The sequence below is a fragment of the Aythya fuligula genome, chromosome 4 (assembly GCF_009819795.1).
Source record: "Aythya fuligula isolate bAytFul2 chromosome 4, bAytFul2.pri, whole genome shotgun sequence".
NCBI classification, from domain to species: domain Eukaryota; kingdom Metazoa; phylum Chordata; class Aves; order Anseriformes; family Anatidae; genus Aythya; species Aythya fuligula.
The window spans coordinates 76,754,069-76,773,327 of NC_045562.1; the positions used below are offsets into that span (position 1 = coordinate 76,754,069).

A 19,259-nucleotide genomic window follows, 5' to 3' on the forward strand; every position below is an offset into this window, starting at 1 on the left:
CCGTTTTATTGCTGCCGCCGCCGCGCCGGGCTCGGCCCCTCCCGGGCCGGGCCGCGCCCCCCAGCCCCGCGCCGCCGCCGGTGCCGGTCCCGGTCCGGTCCCGTCCGCTCCGCTCAGGGGCTGCCGCCGGCCCGCGCCGCGCCGTGCTTCTCGGCGAACCTCCTGCGGGGAAAGCGCGGTCAGGGACCCCCGAGACCGGCCCCGGCCCGCAGCCGGGAGGCTCCGCGCAGCAACCGGCGCGGGGCCGGGGGCAGCCCCGGGGCTGGGCTGGGCGGGTCGCGCCGCGGGACCCCCGCACAACGCCGGGCAGCGCCCCCCGCCCGCCCCGGCAGCAGCCCGGGCAGGCCCTCGCCGGGCAGGGGAACCCTCGGGGCTCCGCAGGGCCCCAGCCGCGCGTCCTCCCCCTCTGCCCGGATCCCGCTGTGCCCCCCCCTGTGCCTCCCCTTCATGGACATGGTCCTGGGCAGGGCTCCAGGTGAGGCGGCCTGAGCAGGCACTGGGAACAGGAGACCTCCGGAGGCCCCTGCCCCAACCCCAACCCTTCTGTAACTCCCTGACTCCGAAGGCAGAGCGTAACCTTCTGAACAGCCCCGTTCTGGTAGAGCAGCCACAGGGCTACTGTAAGAGCCCTAAATTAAAGGGATCTTTCAGAAGAACAGACCTCTTTGAATTCCTGCTGACAATGAGCTACCCGCGGTTATGTAGGACCAGCCCTTTAAATACGGGCACTTGGAGTTTGCCCAGCTTCAACATCCAGCCATAGGAATTTCCTAAACTAGCCCTAGTAGGGAGAAACTGACAGTGTCGTAAAGCCATAGGCTCTCCACGGTTAAACTGATCCCCGAGTCTTCAGAATCTGCTCACGAGCACTCTGGAGCAAAGCTCAGTGCTACACCTGAGCTCGGCACCAGACAGAATCTCCCCTTTACTGCAAGACCCTACTGATCAGGAACCTCCCCTGGTAGCAGTTGGCCTTTTATCACTCTGGCCTGAACCAAAGGCTGTTACCTCTACCATCTTCTAAGGAGTCAGCCAGGCTCACCTGGAGACACCAAGAAACCATTGGTTCTGCTGGAAGCTTATTCCACTGATTGCAGATTTCCTTCTCAGAAATAAGCCTACAACTTCTAAGCATTAGGTACTATTCTGCTTTTCTCTGCCAGATTAAAGAGCCTGATTCCTTCACCCGGAAAGATAATTACATACAGTGAGCCATCTCATTTACAGTAAATGTAACACACTTCGCTTCCCCTCGTATTATTTTGTGGCTCCTCTCCAAACTTATCCTGAATTTTCAGTATCTTTTCTAAAAAAAGTACCACACGACAGAATTGGACACTCATCCCAGTAGTTGCCTCATCCAGACCACGCACAGAGGTCAGACTCCCTCCCTGTTCTCTGTTAGTATTCTCCAGCTATGCTGAGGAAGATTAATTACACTATCCCTGTTGCCAAACAGCAAGCTTCTTTTCTAAAACGAGCATTCCACAGCATCAATACTATTTTCAATGAAATCTATACTATCCCACCCAGTCCCCACAAGCAGAAGCCCGGTGACAGTGCAGGAGACCCGGTGTTTCCCAGGAACAACAATGGGCTACGCGCTTGGAAGAGGTGAAGCAGGCAAACACCGGCCTCCTCTGTCCTTCAGCATGGTTCACTGCCCCAGCCCCACCCCACCTCGATCCAAAGAACAGGTCCCTTGGCGCAGCAAAGGCCGAGCCTTGCTTGGGGCATACCCTCCTGGGGACAGGTGGGGCAGGGGGGCGATGCTCACCTCCTGGCATAGTCGTACAGCGCTCGCTTCCGCTCCTGCAAGGACAGGTGCCGCTCCACCGGGGACTTTGCGAATTGCTTTGTAGCTGGCTGGAACAGAAAACACAAGAGTCATCAGGAGACGGTCAAAGCCAGGAAATCTCCTTATTGGCCCTGTAAGCATCCAGCATGCCAATCTGGTCTCCAATTTAAAGTGCTCGGTTCCCCTGACATCACGGCTAGTTCCAAACAGGCCATTGTGCTCTGGCTGCGAGCCATCAGAGCGGGGATAGCATCACAACTGCCAAAAGTACCTTGGAAGTAGGCACAGCTACGGAGCCCTGGATGCCAGAAGCAGCTGCAGCCTGGGAGGTAGACGGAGCAGGCAGGTCAGCACCAGCCTCACTTTCAGGGAAGAAGGGCACTCTCCCCTCCAGCAAGTTGGCAATGGTGGTATCCACACAGTTCGTTTGGGCTGTAGGAACACAGAGGATGTGTCAGGAAGCCGAGTTTCTGGACTGTAGCATGTTCTTGCTGCCATCATGCTCCACAGTGCAGCAGGGACAAGGGTTTCTGCTCTCAGGTATGATGGAGACGTGGCATGGAAGGTGATCTGTTCCTGCTAATACCCTAGGCCTGTGCTTACCCAGGTCTGTCCTGATGACCTCCAGAGGCACATGAGGCAGCACCTCCTTGACCCGCTGAGCCATTGCTGTGATCCGCACATCCTCAGGAGCAAAGGACCCAACTCCAGGCAGGCTGGAAGGCATCCTGGGCCTGGCTGCCAGAGGCTGGCTCGAGGCTGCAAGAGAAAGAAGAGTGGGCACAAGAAGGCAGCCTACAGGTACACGGCCTTCAAGTTGCACCAGCTCCACTGCCCCTATGAATGGGGGTGGTAAGCAAGCAGGACCTCCTGCACAGCACCACCACATCTGTGCTGAGGAGCGGAGATCCTCTCCTTACAGCTAGCAACACCCACAGCCCAGAGCACGCAGCTACCCCCGTCCCCTGGAGGATGTCACACCTCTCCTCCTCTCCCACCACCCGTCCGTAACCGAGAGCAGTCTGAGGCTTCCCCAAAGGCAGAGCCTAAGCGGCCATTCCACAGCATGGACACCCACCTGGGGCAAAGCGGAGAAGCGACGTGTGTCTCAGCCTCTTCATGTGTTCAGCTTTATCTGCTGCAGTGAGCCGTGTGGATACCACACCCAGCTCCATGGCCAAGAGCTGCAGAAACGTAGAGAAGAGTCACATGTACACGGCACACAACATGCACCACCCAGGCACTCTCATCCTGCAGGGAGTGTCTGATGTACAGGCCTGCTTAGAGCCACACTGAGGGGGGAGAGGACAGGGAATTGATTTCTCCAGGTCCTCAGTGATGCATTTCAGTGTTGCATGGAGCACATGAAGGACCAGGAGTATGCAATATCATCCTGCCAAAACAGGCTGACATGGAGATTCGAGACCTTTGGTACAGGAGCTATGATGCACCCAGCACTAAAGGGAAAGGTGGAGAAACAACCACTGTTTATTTGATTTGTGATATTATGAAAGGGGAGTTCTTAGCATGAGAGGTTTGAGCTACATAGGGAGACCCTTGATAACTGGCAGAAAGGATAAACGGGGGATGGCAAGTAGGCCACGGAAACTGAATAATTATTAAGGGGCGATAAATACAGGCCAGAGTCCCCATCACAAATAACACCCATCCAGAAATACCCTTTGCAACTCTCCTTACACCCCACTCTCCTCTGCAACCATCCCAAATCGCAGTAGCCCTACACATCCCTCTCCCACGTCATCCTCCTACCTCCTGAACTCGGAGCGCAAAATCCTCACTCAGTTCTTCAGCTCGTCTGGGGACAGACGGCATCCACCTGAATGGGGACAACAGCACTGGGCTGACTGCCTCACGGGTTGCTGGGGGAGCCAGCCCCATCCGGGACCACCGGTGCGATCCCCACCTCAGCTCTCCCTGCTCACCCCACCTCTCCTCCCACGAGACGAGTGTCAAGCTTTACCACTAGCATTAGGGGCAAGGCATGGCCCAGAGGACAAAACCGGCTCATCTGATCTTAACGCTCAAGCAGAACATGCAAGTTATGTCCTAACAAAGTTCCCGGAAAGGCCCCAAACGAGGAGATGCTGCCATTTACATGGGAGTAGAAAGCACATCAGCAAGACACGAGCCCGATGCAGCTGGCTTTTCTTTACTGAAGAAATGTTAAAGACTGCTCTTTACCGCAATACCCCAACCCCTAAGTGCACACCGGAAAGAATTCAACTCCAAGCCCCTTCAGCTGCCTCCAGACCCTTATTACACCAAAGCTAATCAGACCTGTCGGGGGCCCAGGTGAGCCTGGACTGTGTCTGAACAACCTCTGCAATTCACAAGGTATTGCAGGGAAGAGACAGATGCTAGAGGACAGAGCTGCCTGCAGGGCGTCACCCATGGGACACCCTGAGCAGCCCAGGGGTGAATTACAGCAGAGGATCTAACTTCAAAAATATACCCAGCAAACTTGAAATAAAAGCCCCGTGAGACTCATCTCCTTCACCAGCTGAGAGCAGGAATTGAGAGCCCTCTGCACTTCAGAAACTGGCTGGAAGGACCTGGCACAGAACAATAACGTTGTACAAAGCCATGCTGTGATACCACAACGAGGGTGCACGTTAGTGCATGCCAGAAGACCTCTTACTACAGTTGCAAAAAGTCAGGCTCTCTGCCCACCCTAAACCCTGCCCCAAATGCAAGAGAGAGAGAGAGATAGTACCTTACTTGATAAACTGTGAAGGGAACAAAGAAGGTCCAGAGCAGCTCTGTAATCCAGGAGGAGTCAGCCACACTCTGGGGAAAAGAGCACAATGAGGTTATGGCCCACAAAACATGAGCTACTCAGGTCTCCCTCGGGGAAGCAGGCGGGCAGAGCAGAGCTAAGGCCTGGCAGTGGGGGACGGATACGTGGGCAGAGATGCAGATGAGTGGGCAAGAGAGAAGGACAAACCCAGAGCACAGTGAGCAAGCCCCAGGGCAGATTCACCTTCATTAGTCCTTGCCAGGCAGAGCAAGAGAGTCAGTTTTCACTGCTCCAAGTCATCTTTTCCTCCCACTAGGACAGCAAGATTTTCCCTCAATATCCCCACATTCTCTACAGGACCGTGCCCTTAGAAAGGACTGACAATGCTTTAAGACCTGTTAACGCTCCCTTAGAACCACGACGGGAATCACACGCTGATGGGAACAGCCCGCGTAATGCCTCAGCTCCCAGAAGCTCTCTCTCTCCATTTGCAATTTGCATTGTGGAGCTTTAAGAACGACTCTTCTCTTTGAAGATAAATCATTAAAGGCAAGCTGTAATTCATTACTGTATTCCTATTTCTGAAAAGTAGGAAATAACCTTTTTCCTAAGAAGGACTGCGATGCCTGCCAGAAGAGAGTGGCTGAGCAGTGTCACAGGTGCACGGTAGCAGAGGGCTCTCTGCCCTTCCCAGCCTGCTCAGACTCAGAAGCTGGTCTGACTGTGAGTGCACAGCCAAACTGAAGAGCTCCAGAGAATCCTTCCAACCTAAACTTTTCAATGATTCTAACGAATTTGCTACCAAATGGACACTGTTTCTAGGATTTCTGTAGTTGGTTACTTTTATCCTGCAGGTGACCAAACTTTCCACAAGCTGGTGGAAACACCTCAAAATCTACAGCCCATAACGTAGCTCCCTTGGCTTCTGCCTGTGACCTCATCCTGAACCAAAGCATCATAGCTCCAAGACAGGCCTTGCACCTGGTTTATTCAACAGCCTGGAAAAGGTGCTATAAATGAGAGAAGCTCAGAAACCACAGCCACCAAGGGGAAAATAAAGAATTAATCTCCTGAGTAAACAGATTTGAGATTTAAGAAGCCTGAAATCAGAAGCCTTATAGTGATCCCAAGAGCCAGTCTTCAGAGTAACACTGCTGTGTGCCACAGAGCGACACCTCCCTTCAAGGTTCCAGCCAACTGCAGCTAGAGAAAATTCTTTCTTAAACCCTGCCTTGGGCATTTGCTCAGACTGGCGTCCATGTGCCTATGTATTTATGTATCAGATAAGTATCTAAGCAAGCTTTCTGTAAAGCACTGATCGAACCATCCAAAGCATCCCATCTCCAGTCCTGAGAAATTACTGATGATTTAAAACGACATAAGAAATCCACTGGGATTTACTTTGTCAGTTTGTATGAAGGACAAAAAATACTACATCGCTTCTGAAGGTAAAAGTCTGAGCCAAGAAATTGTTATAACCAGCACCTTCAAACAAATAAGCAGTTGTGTGTGTGTTGTTCTCCCTAACATTCATGAAGGAAGAAGACAGACAGACAAATTTAAAGATTTCCCTACAACTTGTCACATTTCACAGAACTTCTTAGAGGGATCAAAACCATAACAAGACAACATATTCATCACAAACAACCCAGGACAGGGCATCTGTCCCACCTCACTGAAGTAGTCATTCAAAAATTTAAAGTATCATCACTGTTAGAAAACCACATCTTAATCCCAAATTGAACTTGTGTATTAACAGTACCTAGTTTCAGCAGCTGCAAAGATTGCTGCTGTGTTTTGACAAAAAAAAAAATAAATCTCACTCTTAAGCAACTTCTCCACTGTGCAAGCAGCTATCCTCAATCTCTCTGCCTTATCTCTGATAAGCTGATTAAGCTGGATGCCTTCAAATCCTGGTCTGTGGATTGTGCACCATGCTTACAGCCTTCCTGAGCTCCCTCTAGTCCCACTTTCTTGGCAGCAGGGTTACCAGAGCTTTGCAGCCTACTGTAGCAGCAGTTGTCACCATTGCACGTGTGCAGCTAACACCCTTTTCCTTACTATACCAGCTGCTCCTCTTGTGCATCCACTGGCTGTGTTAGACTTGTAATATTGGGATTGCCTCAGTAACCCAGCTCGTTCATTATTCACTAAGGAAATTGTGCCAGCAAGAATCTCAATACCGTGCTCCTGTGGACAGGAGCACTAAATAGCATGTGACAAAGAACTAACAGCTAACAGAATCTCACTTGAAAAATACCTGCCTGCTGAGGTTTTGCTACAGGCAGTGACGTTTTGTGACCTGCTGGCAAGTGGCTTTAAACCTATTTAGTGCATCCTGCCACCTTAAAAAGATGAAAATGGAAAACCCAGTAAAGCATCTATCCAACATAAAACGGGTGTTTTAATCAAGTAAGTCCATAAGCCACATCAAGAAGTAAGAAATTCAACAAAATCTCACTGTAAATAAGATGAGAGCAGTTTTACTGCTGTCAGTTTAGCAGCACTAGTACTCTCGTTGTGAACTTTGCCTCTTTTCTGAAGCTAACATTGCATCATATTACATATCTGCACTTAGGAAACATGAATTCAAGAACCTGATTTGGAGAGCCTTGCAAAACTTTCAGTACGTCACTCAGTCTCTAGGGGGGCTGCAGTTCTTTCAAAACATTTTAAAAGAAGGGAACTAACCAAAAGGGTGTAAGACACCGATGGTCATGGAAGCCAGACAGCATATTGTTAGACAGCCAAGCCACTAAGAATGTCTACCAAAACTGAGCATAACTAGAAGAACGTTGATTTAGTTAGCTCAAGTTCTCCAGAAAAGGCAGCTGAAAAGCAAACTGCAAACATGAGAAGCTCATCCCAGGATGACAGGGAACCAGGCCAGGCTGCGCTACCCACAGCCTTCAAAGCAGAAGCAAAGTTAGCGACACCACGGACACCCTGACACAGCTTCCAGAACTCCTCCTTGCCCAGCACCACCAGACTCACCACGGTGATCAAAGGCCTCTGAACCTGTAGGGCAACTGGCTGCACCACGTCCAAGATTGAGAACGGCCAAGAGCTGAAAAGGAAGAGGACAGCTGCCAGTGAACCCCGAAGCTGAAAGAACCCCGAAGACAGGTGCTGCAGGAGCACTCGTTCCTAGCACCTGAAGCGGAGCAAGCCGGCCCGGCCGTTGGTGGCAGCCTCCTCGGGGAAGAGCAGCAGCGGCGGGTTCTCTCTGTGCGACGAATACGCCTTCAGGGAATCCACCAGCTCTGCCCGGCTGCCTGTCACTCCCAACTCCATGAACCCCCGGGACCAGCAGATGAAGCCAGGAGCACCATTCAACGCAGGCTGCGGGAAAAGATAAGAACAGGGGAGAAATGACACCCTGTCCGCCCTTCAAGGCCTACTTTCTCAGGTGATAACGGGAGACGAAGCTTCTGCTTATTAGCAAAAATGCCTCTGGGGGCTGAGGGAGCAACCTATATGCTAAAAATGCTAGCAGCAGAGAACGTGCTACCGCCAGGTTTCAGTGGCAGCTCTGGCCCATTTCCTGGGAATTTTAATTCCCGATCCTCAGTTCAGATCATATCCCATCCATCTGAGAAACAAACTGCTCCCCGCCCTGGGTGACGGCCACGTTCTCCACGTTTTCTCTAGGAGCTCCCAATATGCTTGGCGAAGGATACACTGCTTCCAAGAGTTACTTTTCTCCAGGTAAGGACCCAATCTACTGCCATTCAGGACATAATACCAGTTAACTCCCAGACACATTTGAGGCCTACGGATTCAGGGACTCCATACACAGGAAACTTCGTGAGAATGCAGGGAAAGTTACACAGCTGCCAGCCCAGCACAACCCGAGCACACTGCTTGGGTGCAGCTCCTCTCGGTGTTGCCTGTGCAAGGCAGGCGGCACCCAGACACGGCACCCAGCGCTGTGAGAAAAGCCCACAGCCAGCCCTGCTTTGGACATAACCTACCCCAAGGGCCATGAAAAGATACAGATGCTAGAAAATGCCCACTCTCAACAAAATCCCTCCCCACTGTAACCCTCACCAACTCCTGTTACCCTCACCTTGTTTCAGTTTGTCACGCAAGCATGAAACCAAGCCTCAGGAAATAAAAGAGTCATGACTCAAACAATCCTAAGTTAACCCACAAGAACTGAAAAAGCTCAGGGCAATACCTGAATTCTGAAACAGCTCTCTGCGCACTTCTCATGCAGAGAGATGTTTCCAGACCCACCGTGCCCTGGCTCTGCATTGCTCACCGTGTTACATGAGGTCAGGAGGTTGATGACGTTGTGATCGAATTGTGTCACGTGGTTGGCAATGTACACCTGCACGTTGACATCCCGAAGCCGGGGATCGCTTTGCTGCACAAACAATCCCAGCACTGAGCACATCACACGTACAATAAACCTACAGCAGAGAAAAAGGGTTTCCTCAAGTCCCACAGTCTGAGCAACACCTGTCTCAGAACACCCTACAAGCAAGAACCTAGGAACTTATGTGATTTGGAAAAATATACTGGTACAAAATGGTGATGGTGTGGCAGGTGTATGGACCAGGAGTTGTTAGGGGGCTGCAGCTGGAGCCAGAAGCTGCCAGCACACACCACAGGGCAGTAAACCATGCAGCCTCCAGGCAGGACATGCAGCGATCCACGTGCTCCAGATCGAACCTTGAGCACACAAGAGCGATTGCCAGCTTTGATCTTGGCAGGAAGGCGCCTTTATAGGTCCCTGGGACAAAATGTTCTTGAAGCACAGCTCCCTGGAAACCTCTGCCCGAGCCCAGCCTCTGCGGCTCAGGCCTCCAGCCCGGGCGCCCCCCCCAGCCCCACCGGGTGCCCGCACGCTGCCCCCCTTCCCCCCAGGCTCACGCACCGCCGCACGACGCTGTCGGGCAGGATGCAGCTGACCAGGAAGACGTGCACGCCGATGAAGAGGCGGAGGACGAGCAGGCAGAGCCCCACGGGCGCGTAGAGCAGCAGCGCCAGGAGCAGGAACCCGTCGGTCGGCAACCTGAGGGGCACAGCGCAGCGCCCGTAGACGGAGGGCGCCGGGGCGGCCCGCGGATGGGCCGGGTCACGGAGAGGCACCCCCAGCCTCGCCCCCGGCCTCGCCCCCGGGGCGCACCGTACGGGGCCCAGCGAGACCCCCGGCCCGGCCCCCGCCCCCCCGGGCCGCCCCTTCCCGCCGGGCTGCCCAGGGGCGCCCCACGGCCCCCGCAGCGGAGCCCCAGCGGCACGCGGCTGCCCCCGGCGCTCACCGCTGCGAGTCGAAGAGCCGCTCGGGGCCCGGCGCCGCGCCCGGCTCCATCCCCACGCGCTCGGGGCCTCAGCGCCGCCCGCCGCCCGCCGCCATCTTCCGCCACCACCCGCCCGGCCCGCGCGGGGCAGCCTGGGAGGGGCGGCGCTGTCCCGGCGTGCACCGCGCCGCGGCTCTTCCCCCCCGCCCCCCCTCCCGCTTTGCCGGGGCTCCGGCTCTCGGGGCCGCGGGGAGGAGGCTGCGCGTCGGGCAGGCCCGGAGAGCTGCTGCGCCGCACGGCCCGGCCCGACCCGCGCTGCCGCTACCGGAGCGCCCCGCGCGGGGACTACCTCTGCCGGCAGGCCCGCCGGGCTGAGAACTACAACTCCCAGCGTGCCCCGCGGTGGAACGGTGCCTGCCGGCAGGCGTACCGGGCTGAGAACTACAACTCCCAGCGTGCCTCGCGGTGCGAGGCGCCTCCCAGCAGGCTTGCCAGGGTCAGAACTACAACTCCCAGCGTGCCCCGCGGCGCAAGGCACCTCCCGGCCGGCTTGCCGAGCTCAGAACTACATCTCCCGGCGCGCCCCGCGGCTGGCAGCATGGCGGCGCTGGCGCGGTGGGCGCGGGCCGGGCCGTGGGCGGGCGCGGCGCGCTGGGGCCGGGCGCTGCGCGGGGCCGCCGGGACCCCCCCCCCGCCGCCCCCTCCCCCGCCGCCGCCGCCGCCCCCTCCCCCCGTGGGGCGCCAGGCGCTGGCGGCGGCGCTGGGCGCGGGGGCGGCGGCGCTGGCGGTGCTGTGGGCCCGGCAGGCCGAGGGCCGCCCCCCCGCGCTGCGCGCCGCCGTGCCCGCCCCGCCCGCCTCGCCCCGCGCCGCCTTCAACTTCATCGCCGATGTGGTGGAGAAAACGGCGCCGGCCCTGGTCTACGTGGAGATCGTGGGCAGGTCCGGGACGGGGGGGGGGCTCTGAGGGGGGCTCTGAGGGGCGCGGAGCTGGGGCCGTGCTCGGGGCAGGGCCGGGGGCTGGGCCGGGGGCTCGGGGGGCTTCGTCACCCGCCTTACCCGGCCGGCAGCGCACAGCCCCCCCCTGCGGGCGCCTTGCCGCTGGTCGGAGGAGCCGGCCAGGTGAAGCCAAGGACAGGTGAAGTTGGCTGGCCTGCGTTTTGGTCGTGGTGTTCTTGAAGGCTGCTGTGATGTTTCCCTCTTCCCAGCCCTCAGGAGCCTTCCTTAGACACTGGGACTGTTTGAAGAGCGCCAATAGCAGACTCAAAGGGACACCAAGCTAGGGGATGTGTCGATCTGCCGGAGGGTAGCGAGGCCTTGCAGGGGGACCTGGGCAGGACAGGTCGATGGGCAGAGGCCAAGGGATGAGATTCAGCAAGGCCAAGTGCCGGGTCCTGTGCTTGGGGCACAACAACCCCATGCAGCGCTTGGGGCAGAGAGGCTGGAAAGCTGTGCAGAGGGAAAGGATCTGGGGGTGCTGGTCAATGCTTGGCTGACCATGAGCCGGCAGTGTGCCCAGGTGGCCAAGAAGGCCAGTGGCATCCTGGCCTGTATTAGAAATAGAGTAGCCAGCAGGAGCAGGGAGGTGATCATCCCCCTGTACTCAGCTGTGGTGAGGCCACACCTCAAGTACTGTGTTCAGTTCCGGGCCTCCCACTACAAGAAAGACATCAAGGCCAAGTAATTTGTCCGGTGAAGGGCCTGGAACACAAGCCCTATGAGGAGCGGCTGAGGGAACTGGGGTTGTTTAGTCTGGAGGAGGCTCAGGGGAGACCTCACTGCACTCTACAATTACAGTTGTGGGGAGCTGGGGGTCGGCCTCTTCTTGCAGATCAACAGCGATAGAACGGGAGGGAATGGCCTCAAGTTGTGCCAGGGGAGCTTCAGGTTGGCAATGAGGAGAGGTTTCTTCTCAGAAGGAGCAGTCAGGCGTTGGGACGGGTTGCCCAGGGGCATGGCAGCATCACTGTCCCTGGGGTGTTTAAGGGAGGGTTGGACATGGTGCTGAGGGACACCAAGGGGTCATTTCTACTGCCAAAACACAGCTTTGTTTCTCACAATTTAGTGGGTGATGGTGGTAGGGGGTGATCTTGGAGGTCTTTTTCAACCTCAGTGACTCTGTGGTCAGCCTGCCGCCCCCTGTCTGGTCCCACGGGCTTGTGTGTGTCTGGTTGGCCTCAGTGGTCCCCACCTGAGCTTCTGTGTCACGCTGCCTTCCCACAGATACCGCCTCCTGGCACAGGAATTCGGGATTCCTGAGAAACAAAGGGTACAGACGTACCCTTCCCCTCCTAGGTGGTTCTTACCTGTTCCAAGGCAAAGCTCTGTGTTCAGGTTTCTTCTTTCCCCAAGTCCCTGCCTGTTTTTCCTACAGAACCTGCACTGTCCCGTGCAGCTCTCCAGCCAGGTGTGCTTCCCACCACGTCCCTGTGGTCCTCACGGGGTTACACCTTTGCTATTGCGTGTGGCTTTGTGGCTCCTCCTGCTTGTTCCCCCACTGTGTGCACATCTGTGCAGACCCCTGGGATGGGTGCCTGCCGGGGGGAGGTGAAGGAGCCCCCGCATTGTGCTGCCCCCCAGGCACCTCCTTGCTGTTCCCTGCTGCTCTCCAGGCCTACCAGCCCGGGCACCCGGCCTGCCTGGGCTCCAGCTGCTGCCCCAGGCCCCCATCGGTCCCCTCCGGGTCCCTGCCACCCCCGTGACCTCCGCCCACCTTGCAGGCACCCGTTTTCGGGCCGTGACGTGCCCATCTCCAATGGCTCGGGTTTCCTGGTGTCTCCGGATGGGCTCATTGTGACCAACGCACACGTGGTGGCAAACCGGCGGCGCGTGCGGGTGAAGCTGGCCAGCGGGGAGCAGTATGACGCGGTGGTGCAGGACGTGGACCAGGTCGCAGACATCGCTACCATCAAGATCAAGCCCAAGGTGCGTGTTACTGCTGCAGAGGGGCTCCCTGGGCAGCTCTCCGCTCACCCTCTCCCTCTCTTCCAGCGCCCGCTGCCCACCCTGCCCCTCGGCCGCTCCTCCGAGGTGCGCCAGGGAGAGTTCGTGGTGGCCATGGGCAGCCCCTTCGCCCTGCAGAACACCATCACCTCCGGCATCGTCAGCTCCGCGCAGCGCGGCAGCCGGGAGCTGGGCCTGGCCGCCTCTGACATGGAGTACATCCAGACCGACGCTGCTATCGACGTAAGGGAGCCGGGGGGACGCGGCGGCTGGCACCCCTTCCCACGGCCCTCCCTGGGAAGGGGGAGCTAGGGAAGGGCCCTGGGTGCCGTGAGGTCCGAGGAAGCCGGGCGTGGAGGGCTGGGAGAAGGGGGTTTCTGGCTGGTGACCTGGCTGTTTCGTGGCCCGACCCCTGTTCCCTGGGCTCTGCCTCCTTGCTGAGGGTTGGGCTGTTTGAGGGTGTCTCTTTCACGGCCTATTCACTGCTCTCTCTCCTGCTGCAGTTTGGGAACTCCGGGGGTCCCCTCGTCAACTTGGTAAGTTCTCCCACGGGTATGCTGGTGGGCTCTGCCTCCTGGGGCTGGGTGCTCTCGGTGGCAGCGCTGTGCGGGCGCTCGCAGCTGTCGGGAAGGAGGGCACTGTGCATGCTCCAGGCTCCCTGAGGAGGGAGCAGGGAATGGCCTAGGGTGGGAGCCCTGCTTGGTCCTGTTCAGCAGCTGCTCTGGGGAGCCCACACCGATGGAACTTGCACGGCAGAGCCAAACCTCGCCGTGGTGAGGCCGGCATGGCTGATGTTCTCAGGGCGCGGGGAGGGTTGCGTGGCTGCAGCCTCTGGGGCCCGTCCCTGCCCAGCCTCAGGCAGGCTGGGGAGGGATGGGGGCACAGGCAGGGCTCTGGGTTTGCGTTCTGCTTCCCCTCCTCTCCATAAAGGTGAGGGCTGGAGAACATTGTGCCCTTTTCGCTGCAGGATGGAGAAGTGATTGGAGTGAACACCATGAAGGTGACGTCAGGCATCTCCTTTGCCATCCCCTCAGACCGGCTGCGGAAGTTCCTGCAGAAGGAGGAACAGCGCAAAAGTGAGTGGGGTGCCTCCCCGTTCAGGTGCTGCAGGAAGGAGGGCAGGAAGAGGAGGGTGGAAGCAGGAAGCACTGGCCTAGCTGGACTCTCAGCGCTTCCTCAGAGAGAAGGGCACACGTAGCAGGAGGAGCGTTGTGTGGGGGCAAGATTATTCCGTCTGGCACGAAGCAGTGAGTGCTTTTCCCAGGGGAAAGCTGTGTGCTGCTTCTGTGGCCACAGAGCATGAAATAACTGGCCCCAAGGAGGATGCTGGCCTGCTGCTGCTGCAGATAAAGACTTTCAGAGCGTCCCAAGTAACTTGCAGCTAAGTCCCCAGAGAGTAGGTGAGCGCACTGTTTCTTGAGATTCAAGAAGGGGAAGGATGAGCTGGACCCTGGAGGCTACTTAGCCCTGTGGGTACTGCCAAGGTAAAGAACAGAAACATAAGTACAGAAGTCAGCTGTATCATAAATGACAAGTGGTTAATTTAGTCCTGTAGAACAGTGCCTGTTTGTTTTTTTTTTTCTTAGGGTTTTTGATAATTTGTTTAATGCAGATTCTTGTTATCTGATTCTGTGTTAATGTTATGGAGGGATGCTCTCAGGCCAAACAACCACAACTCAAACCAAGAGAGCAAAGTGTGCAGTGTAGAGCTGCTAAAGGAACTGACGTTTTGTGTTGGTAGGGGATCAGAACCGCTGTGCAATGTCTGCTGGGGGGTGTGTGTGCTTTGTGATCCGCCTGGCTCAGCCCGGTGCTGTTTTGAGCATGTCTGTTTGCAGCCCTGCCATTTGATGTCCCTTCCATTGGCAGGCTCTTGGTTCGGTAACGCCGAGACAAAGCGCCGTTACATCGGGGTGATGATGCTGACTCTTACGCCCAGGTATGTGCGCTGAGATCAGGGGCCAGCAGGCCAGCCTTGTGGGGGTATGGTGACTGCGAGGGGCTCTTCCAAACCAACTGGCAGTGCCAGGTTTGGGGAGAATTGTCTTCACAGCTCAAGCATTTAAATTCCAAAATCTCTTTGCTGGTGTTGTGTTTAGACTCTAAGTTGTGTGTCAGGGGTAAATTAGAAACCTGCAAATTTCTATGCTTGTGGCACAACATGCAAGCAGATAAAAAGTCCCTAAGTCTACCACATCGGTGTCTTAATCCTCATTAAGAGGAGTTCTGCAAAGAGCCCTTGCAATGCCCTTGCCTGAATGAGCAGCCACCAGAAATGTGTAATTAGTAGACGTTCATTGCGCCAACTGAAAGTTGTGATGAAAACGTTGGGCAGGTTGTGCTCTGTGCGAGGAGGGCTCTGGCAGGCGGATTGCAGTGGTGCAAAGCAGTTCTGGGATCTGGGACGTCCAGAACAAGGAGTGGCAGGGGTGCCTGCGGTGGAGTTCAGTGCCTGGGGCAGGAGGGGAGGGGTGGGAGAGCAGGCCGTGCTGGCACACACAGCGTGGCTGTCTCCCGGAGGGCCGTGTGAGGGTGTTGCGTGTCAGGATGGAGCTGGGTGCTGCCTCTGGACAGAAATCATGGTCCTAACCAGCTTGGCACCGGCAAGGACCCACGACATACGAGCCAAACCAAGCACCCTGGGGCAGAGCACTGGGTGGCCCTGCACAGAGCATTGCCTGGTGCTGCAGGCCCTGGGAGGGAACTGCTGCAGCTCTGTCTGATCTCCTGCCTGTGGCCTCCTAGATGCAGCTGTCAGGAGAGCGCTGGATCTTCACTCTCATCTCTGAGCAATTTCCTTTTCAAAGGCAGAGTGCCTGCTTTGCTTTCTTGGCTGTTGGAGCTACCTCTCAAGAGATTCTTGGGGCTCAACATGTTAGCGGGGTTGATGCTTGCCACGTGCTTGCCAGGAACGCATTTGAGGGCTGTGCTTCTGCCCTTGCTACAGCTCTGGTGGCTCCTGTGTGGTTGGCTGGGATTGTGCACTGCACACCACCAGCGGTCTTGGTTCCTTGGGTGGGCACACAAACAGAGGAGGAGATGCGCGACACCTCTTGAATTTTGGGGCAGCAGGGTGGGCAGGGAACATTGTCAGCACCGGTGGCATGCCCAGCAGGTGGTGCTGGTGCTCAGCACGAGAGCTGCAGCTGGTGCGTGAGGAGCTGGTGGGGCAGCGTGCTGCGGAACAGGACACCATGGGGAACAGGCTGTGGTGAGGGCTCATGCTGCCAGCCAAAGGTGGGGCTCTGATCAGAGAGCAGAGCCCATATGGGCACCCTGTTTTCTCCCATGAAAAGTCCTTGCTGAGATTCGCATGGCTCTAGAGAGGAGAGAAAAATACAGCTAGGGAACTGCCTTCTCAAATAATATTTAGTGTAGAGCTGGTGGGGGCCTGAGCTCCTGCTGTTGTGCCTTATAGCATGGAATAAGCGAGGGCTGAGCAAGGGACTTGGGGAACAGAAAAGGAAATAGGTGCTGACTGTTGGGAACAGGTCCTATGTGAAACAGGACATGGTGGGGGACGTTACTAGAGAGATGTTAAAACACGGGTTGGTTTTTCATGCTGCGTGCAGTAGAACTTGCTGATGTTGTAGGATTTAAAAGAGCAACCCTTACAGAAGCAAAATCTTACTGGCTGTTAAAAGCTCAGATGCAGCATTTCAGCTCAGGAGCTTCCAGAGCAGGCAGCTGGGGAGGGAGCTATCTCATCCGCAGCAGGCGGTGTAGGAGATGGGTGGTGGTGCAGGCAGGCCCTTGATCTGACCGTGTGTACTGGGGCTGGCTGGGGAGGAGGAGATTTTCTGCATAGAATCTCATAGGAGGCTGTGTCTTGGATTTGTGACCAAAGCAGTGTTGGTAACACCAGAGCTTTAGCTACGAGCACTGCATGCACAGTACCAAGGCCTTCTGCGTTCCTCGCGCTTCTTCCCACTGGGAGGGGACACCGACGGGACGTGCAGGCCACACGGCGCTGTGCCCAGCAGTAAAACTGGGGGAGCTGCTCAGGGGCTGGCTGGTGCCAGTCTGCAATGGGAGGCGCCGATACCTCTGCATCCCTTGTGGTTTTGTTTGCTTCCTCCTTTCTTCGCTTGCTGACTTGTCTTTATCTCAGCTCACAAGTTTTCTTGCTTCTGCCCTTCTGATTCCATCCCCCGTCCCGCTGGGGGGAGTGACTGAGCGCCCGGGTGGGGGCTTACCTGCTGGCTGGGGCTGACACCCCACCGCAGCCTGGTCCGGCCGCTCGTGGCATGAATGCACAAAACCGTGGGTTTGTTATGTTTGTGGAGACACCTGCTGAAGGGCACGCCTGGTTCTGTGTTAGTGACAGAGGCAAAGCAGGCTGGTCGTGGTAAGTACGCAGCTCACATCACATCGGTCGTCCTGCTGACAGGACAGGGGGCAATGGGCACAAACTGAAACACGTCAGATTCCAGCTGAATGCAATAAATCACTTTTTTTTTTTTTCCAATTGTGACGGTGTTCAAACCCTGGTGCAGGCTGACTAGGGGTGTGTGGAGTTTCCCTTCTGGGAGGCATCCAACACCGGACTGGACGCAGCCCTGAGCAGCCCATTCTGGCTGCCCCTGCTTGAGCAGGGTGTTGGACGAGGTGGCCTCTGGAGCACCCTTCTAAGCTCATCGGTGCTGTGATACTGCGGAATGAAGAAGGGACAGCAACTCACAAAGATCTGGGCAAAAGTACTGTGCAACGGGGGTTCAGCATGAACCTGCGTAAAGCGGGGAGTCAGCTGATGAAATGGGTACCTGGTGGGGAGCAAGGAGCTGGGTGCAGGATTTTCTGGGCTTACAGTGGATCAGAGCTGGTACAGTATTTGAGAGAAGAGGGCAGTTCACATGGTGCACAGCTGTGAGGTCCAGCTGGAGCACCGTGTCCACTGCTTTCAGGGGCAGGTAGCATCCGGATAGGAGCAGAGAGATGCAGAATTCAGAACTAGGGTTAGAAAACCTGATCTGGAGGAACTGGTATTGTTCAGTCTAGACTCCAGGGGAGAGATGTAGGCGTACCTCTGCTTGACACATCTGGCAAAAGGAGGGGGCATAGCTTTTCTCCTGTGACCTATCTGCAGGAGAGAGAAGTGAAACCACGGTAGGGGAGGTGCAGATCTGATACCAGGAAAAGCTGTCTGACGTGGGGCTGCTCAGACATGGGGAGTGCATCACCAGAAGCTGGGAGCCAGCCGGCTGCAGCTCTGGTAGTTTCCAGCTCTCCCTGGCATGCCCAGGACTTACATCCTCTCTAGTTGTTGGCAGAAATATGGTGGTGTTTGGGTGTCCCCAGGGTCTGCAGCTGGTCGGTTCTGCAGCAGCACAGAAGGAGAGGTTCTGCACCACATTCCTCAAGCCTGTGCAGTCATAGCCAGACAGGAACCCTGCTCTGGGGTCCCCAGCTTCTTACGATGCTGATTTTCACTCTGCAGCATCCTAGCTGAGCTGAAGCTACGTGACCCCAGCTTTCCCGATGTTTCCTACGGAGTGCTGATCCACAAGGTGATCATTGGCTCCCCAGCCCATCAGTAAGTGTCGAGCTGTGCCTCGGGGGTTGGCATAGGAACAAGTACACGGGGTGGGATGTATTTAGCTCCGAGTGGTTTGCCCCAGAGCAGCAGGGGTTGGGCCCTGCAGACCACTCAGTCTACAGCAGAAGCTGACTGGTGGCTCTTGCCTGGGCTTAACATTTGGCCAAGCTACCTGCGGAGCTGGAGGAATGCCTGGCACAACAGCCCCAGCTTCCTGTAGTGCCTGGCTCTCCTTCCTGCCCGGAGGATGAAGCCGCAGACAAGCGTCTGCTTCGCCTGCTGTGCACTCCTGACTTCCTTCTCCCTCCAGGGCAGGGATGAAGGCAGGCGATGTAGTGCTGGAGATCAATGGGCAGGCAACGCGCCGCGCAGAGGATGTCTACGAGGCAGTGCGGACACAGCAGAGCCTGGCCTTGCTGGTGCGCCGTGGTTACGACACTTTGCTGGTGAGCGTCATCCCCGAGGTCACGGAGTAGCCGTGCTGCAGCGCAAACTGCCGTGAGCGCTGGCTGGCGGTGCTGGCCGAGAGCCGAGGACACAGGACTGAGACACATCTGTGTGCCCGCTGGGGAGAGACTGAGAGCTTGCGACGGACTGAGGGGCCAGGCGGGGGGCACGGCAGCGGGATGGACTCAGTGTGCAACCACTCCCCTCCCTGCTCAAATAAAGCACTTTTCTAGGGAGCCCCTCGGTGCTGCTTGGCCTCCTTCCTGTGGCGCAGGGTGTCCTGCACGCAGCCTGGGAGTGGTGGGCTGTGTGGGACCCTGTCCCTCCTGTCAGCCTGCAGCAGTGGGAGGACCAGCAGCCTCCCCTGTGCTGGGGGAGAAGTGTCCTAACATCCCCTCAGCACCTGCATGGGCTGTGATTGGACTCCATAACGCATGGGCTCGCATCAGGCTGTGGCTCCTGAGGCCTCCTTCTCCGCTAGCGAGGGGCCCTGGGGCTGTTGCGGGGCCGGGCTTTGCAGTGGAGGGCTGTCAC

The 19,259-nt window shown here is 56.8% G+C and overlaps 2 protein-coding genes across 3 annotated transcripts; one reads left to right on the top strand and one right to left on the bottom strand.

Annotated features, from left to right (window-relative positions):
• Positions 1-92: 92 nt before the first annotated feature.
• Positions 93-9,907, bottom strand: AUP1 (AUP1 lipid droplet regulating VLDL assembly factor). Of its 2 annotated transcripts, XM_032187523.1 has the most exons (12): positions 9,824-9,907; positions 9,439-9,576; positions 8,821-8,971; positions 7,711-7,898; positions 7,551-7,623; positions 4,533-4,606; positions 3,569-3,635; positions 2,877-2,982; positions 2,402-2,557; positions 2,070-2,230; positions 1,778-1,866; positions 93-162 (listed from the first exon to the last, which is right to left on the bottom strand). In XM_032187523.1, the coding sequence occupies exons 1-12, from the start codon at positions 9,871-9,873 to the stop codon at positions 114-116; spliced, it is 1,302 nt and encodes a 433-aa protein (XP_032043414.1). In that variant the 5' UTR covers positions 9,874-9,907; the 3' UTR covers positions 93-113. The 2 variants fall into 2 exon arrangements, with proteins under 2 accessions (XP_032043414.1, XP_032043415.1); XM_032187524.1 differs by lacking the exons at positions 3,569-3,635; positions 4,533-4,606.
• Positions 9,908-10,400: 493 nt separating this feature from the next.
• On the top strand, positions 10,401-18,962 carry HTRA2 (HtrA serine peptidase 2). The gene is made up of 7 exons (XM_032187473.1): positions 10,401-10,741; positions 12,520-12,985; positions 13,246-13,278; positions 13,710-13,818; positions 14,612-14,681; positions 18,180-18,275; positions 18,589-18,962. The coding sequence occupies exons 1-7, from the start codon at positions 10,401-10,403 to the stop codon at positions 18,752-18,754; spliced, it is 1,281 nt and encodes a 426-aa protein (XP_032043364.1). The 3' UTR covers positions 18,755-18,962.
• Positions 18,963-19,259: the final 297 nt, after the last annotated feature.

Coding starts and splice junctions, on each gene's coding strand:
- AUP1 (XM_032187523.1), bottom strand. CDS start 9,873: ATGGAGCCGGGCGCGGCGCCGGGCCCCGAGCGGCTCTTCGACTCGCAG. Junction 8,972..9,438: donor CCCGACAGCGTCGTGCGGCG/GTGCGTGAGCCT, acceptor TCTCTGCTGTAG/GTTTATTGTACGTGTGATGT. Junction 2,983..3,568: donor TTGCGCTCCGAGTTCAGGAG/GTAGGAGGATGA, acceptor ACGTTTCTGCAG/CTCTTGGCCATGGAGCTGGG.
- HTRA2 (XM_032187473.1), top strand. CDS start 10,401: ATGGCGGCGCTGGCGCGGTGGGCGCGGGCCGGGCCGTGGGCGGGCGCG. Junction 12,986..13,245: donor AGACCGACGCTGCTATCGAC/GTAAGGGAGCCG, acceptor CTCCTGCTGCAG/TTTGGGAACTCCGGGGGTCC. Junction 14,682..18,179: donor ATGCTGACTCTTACGCCCAG/GTATGTGCGCTG, acceptor TTCACTCTGCAG/CATCCTAGCTGAGCTGAAGC.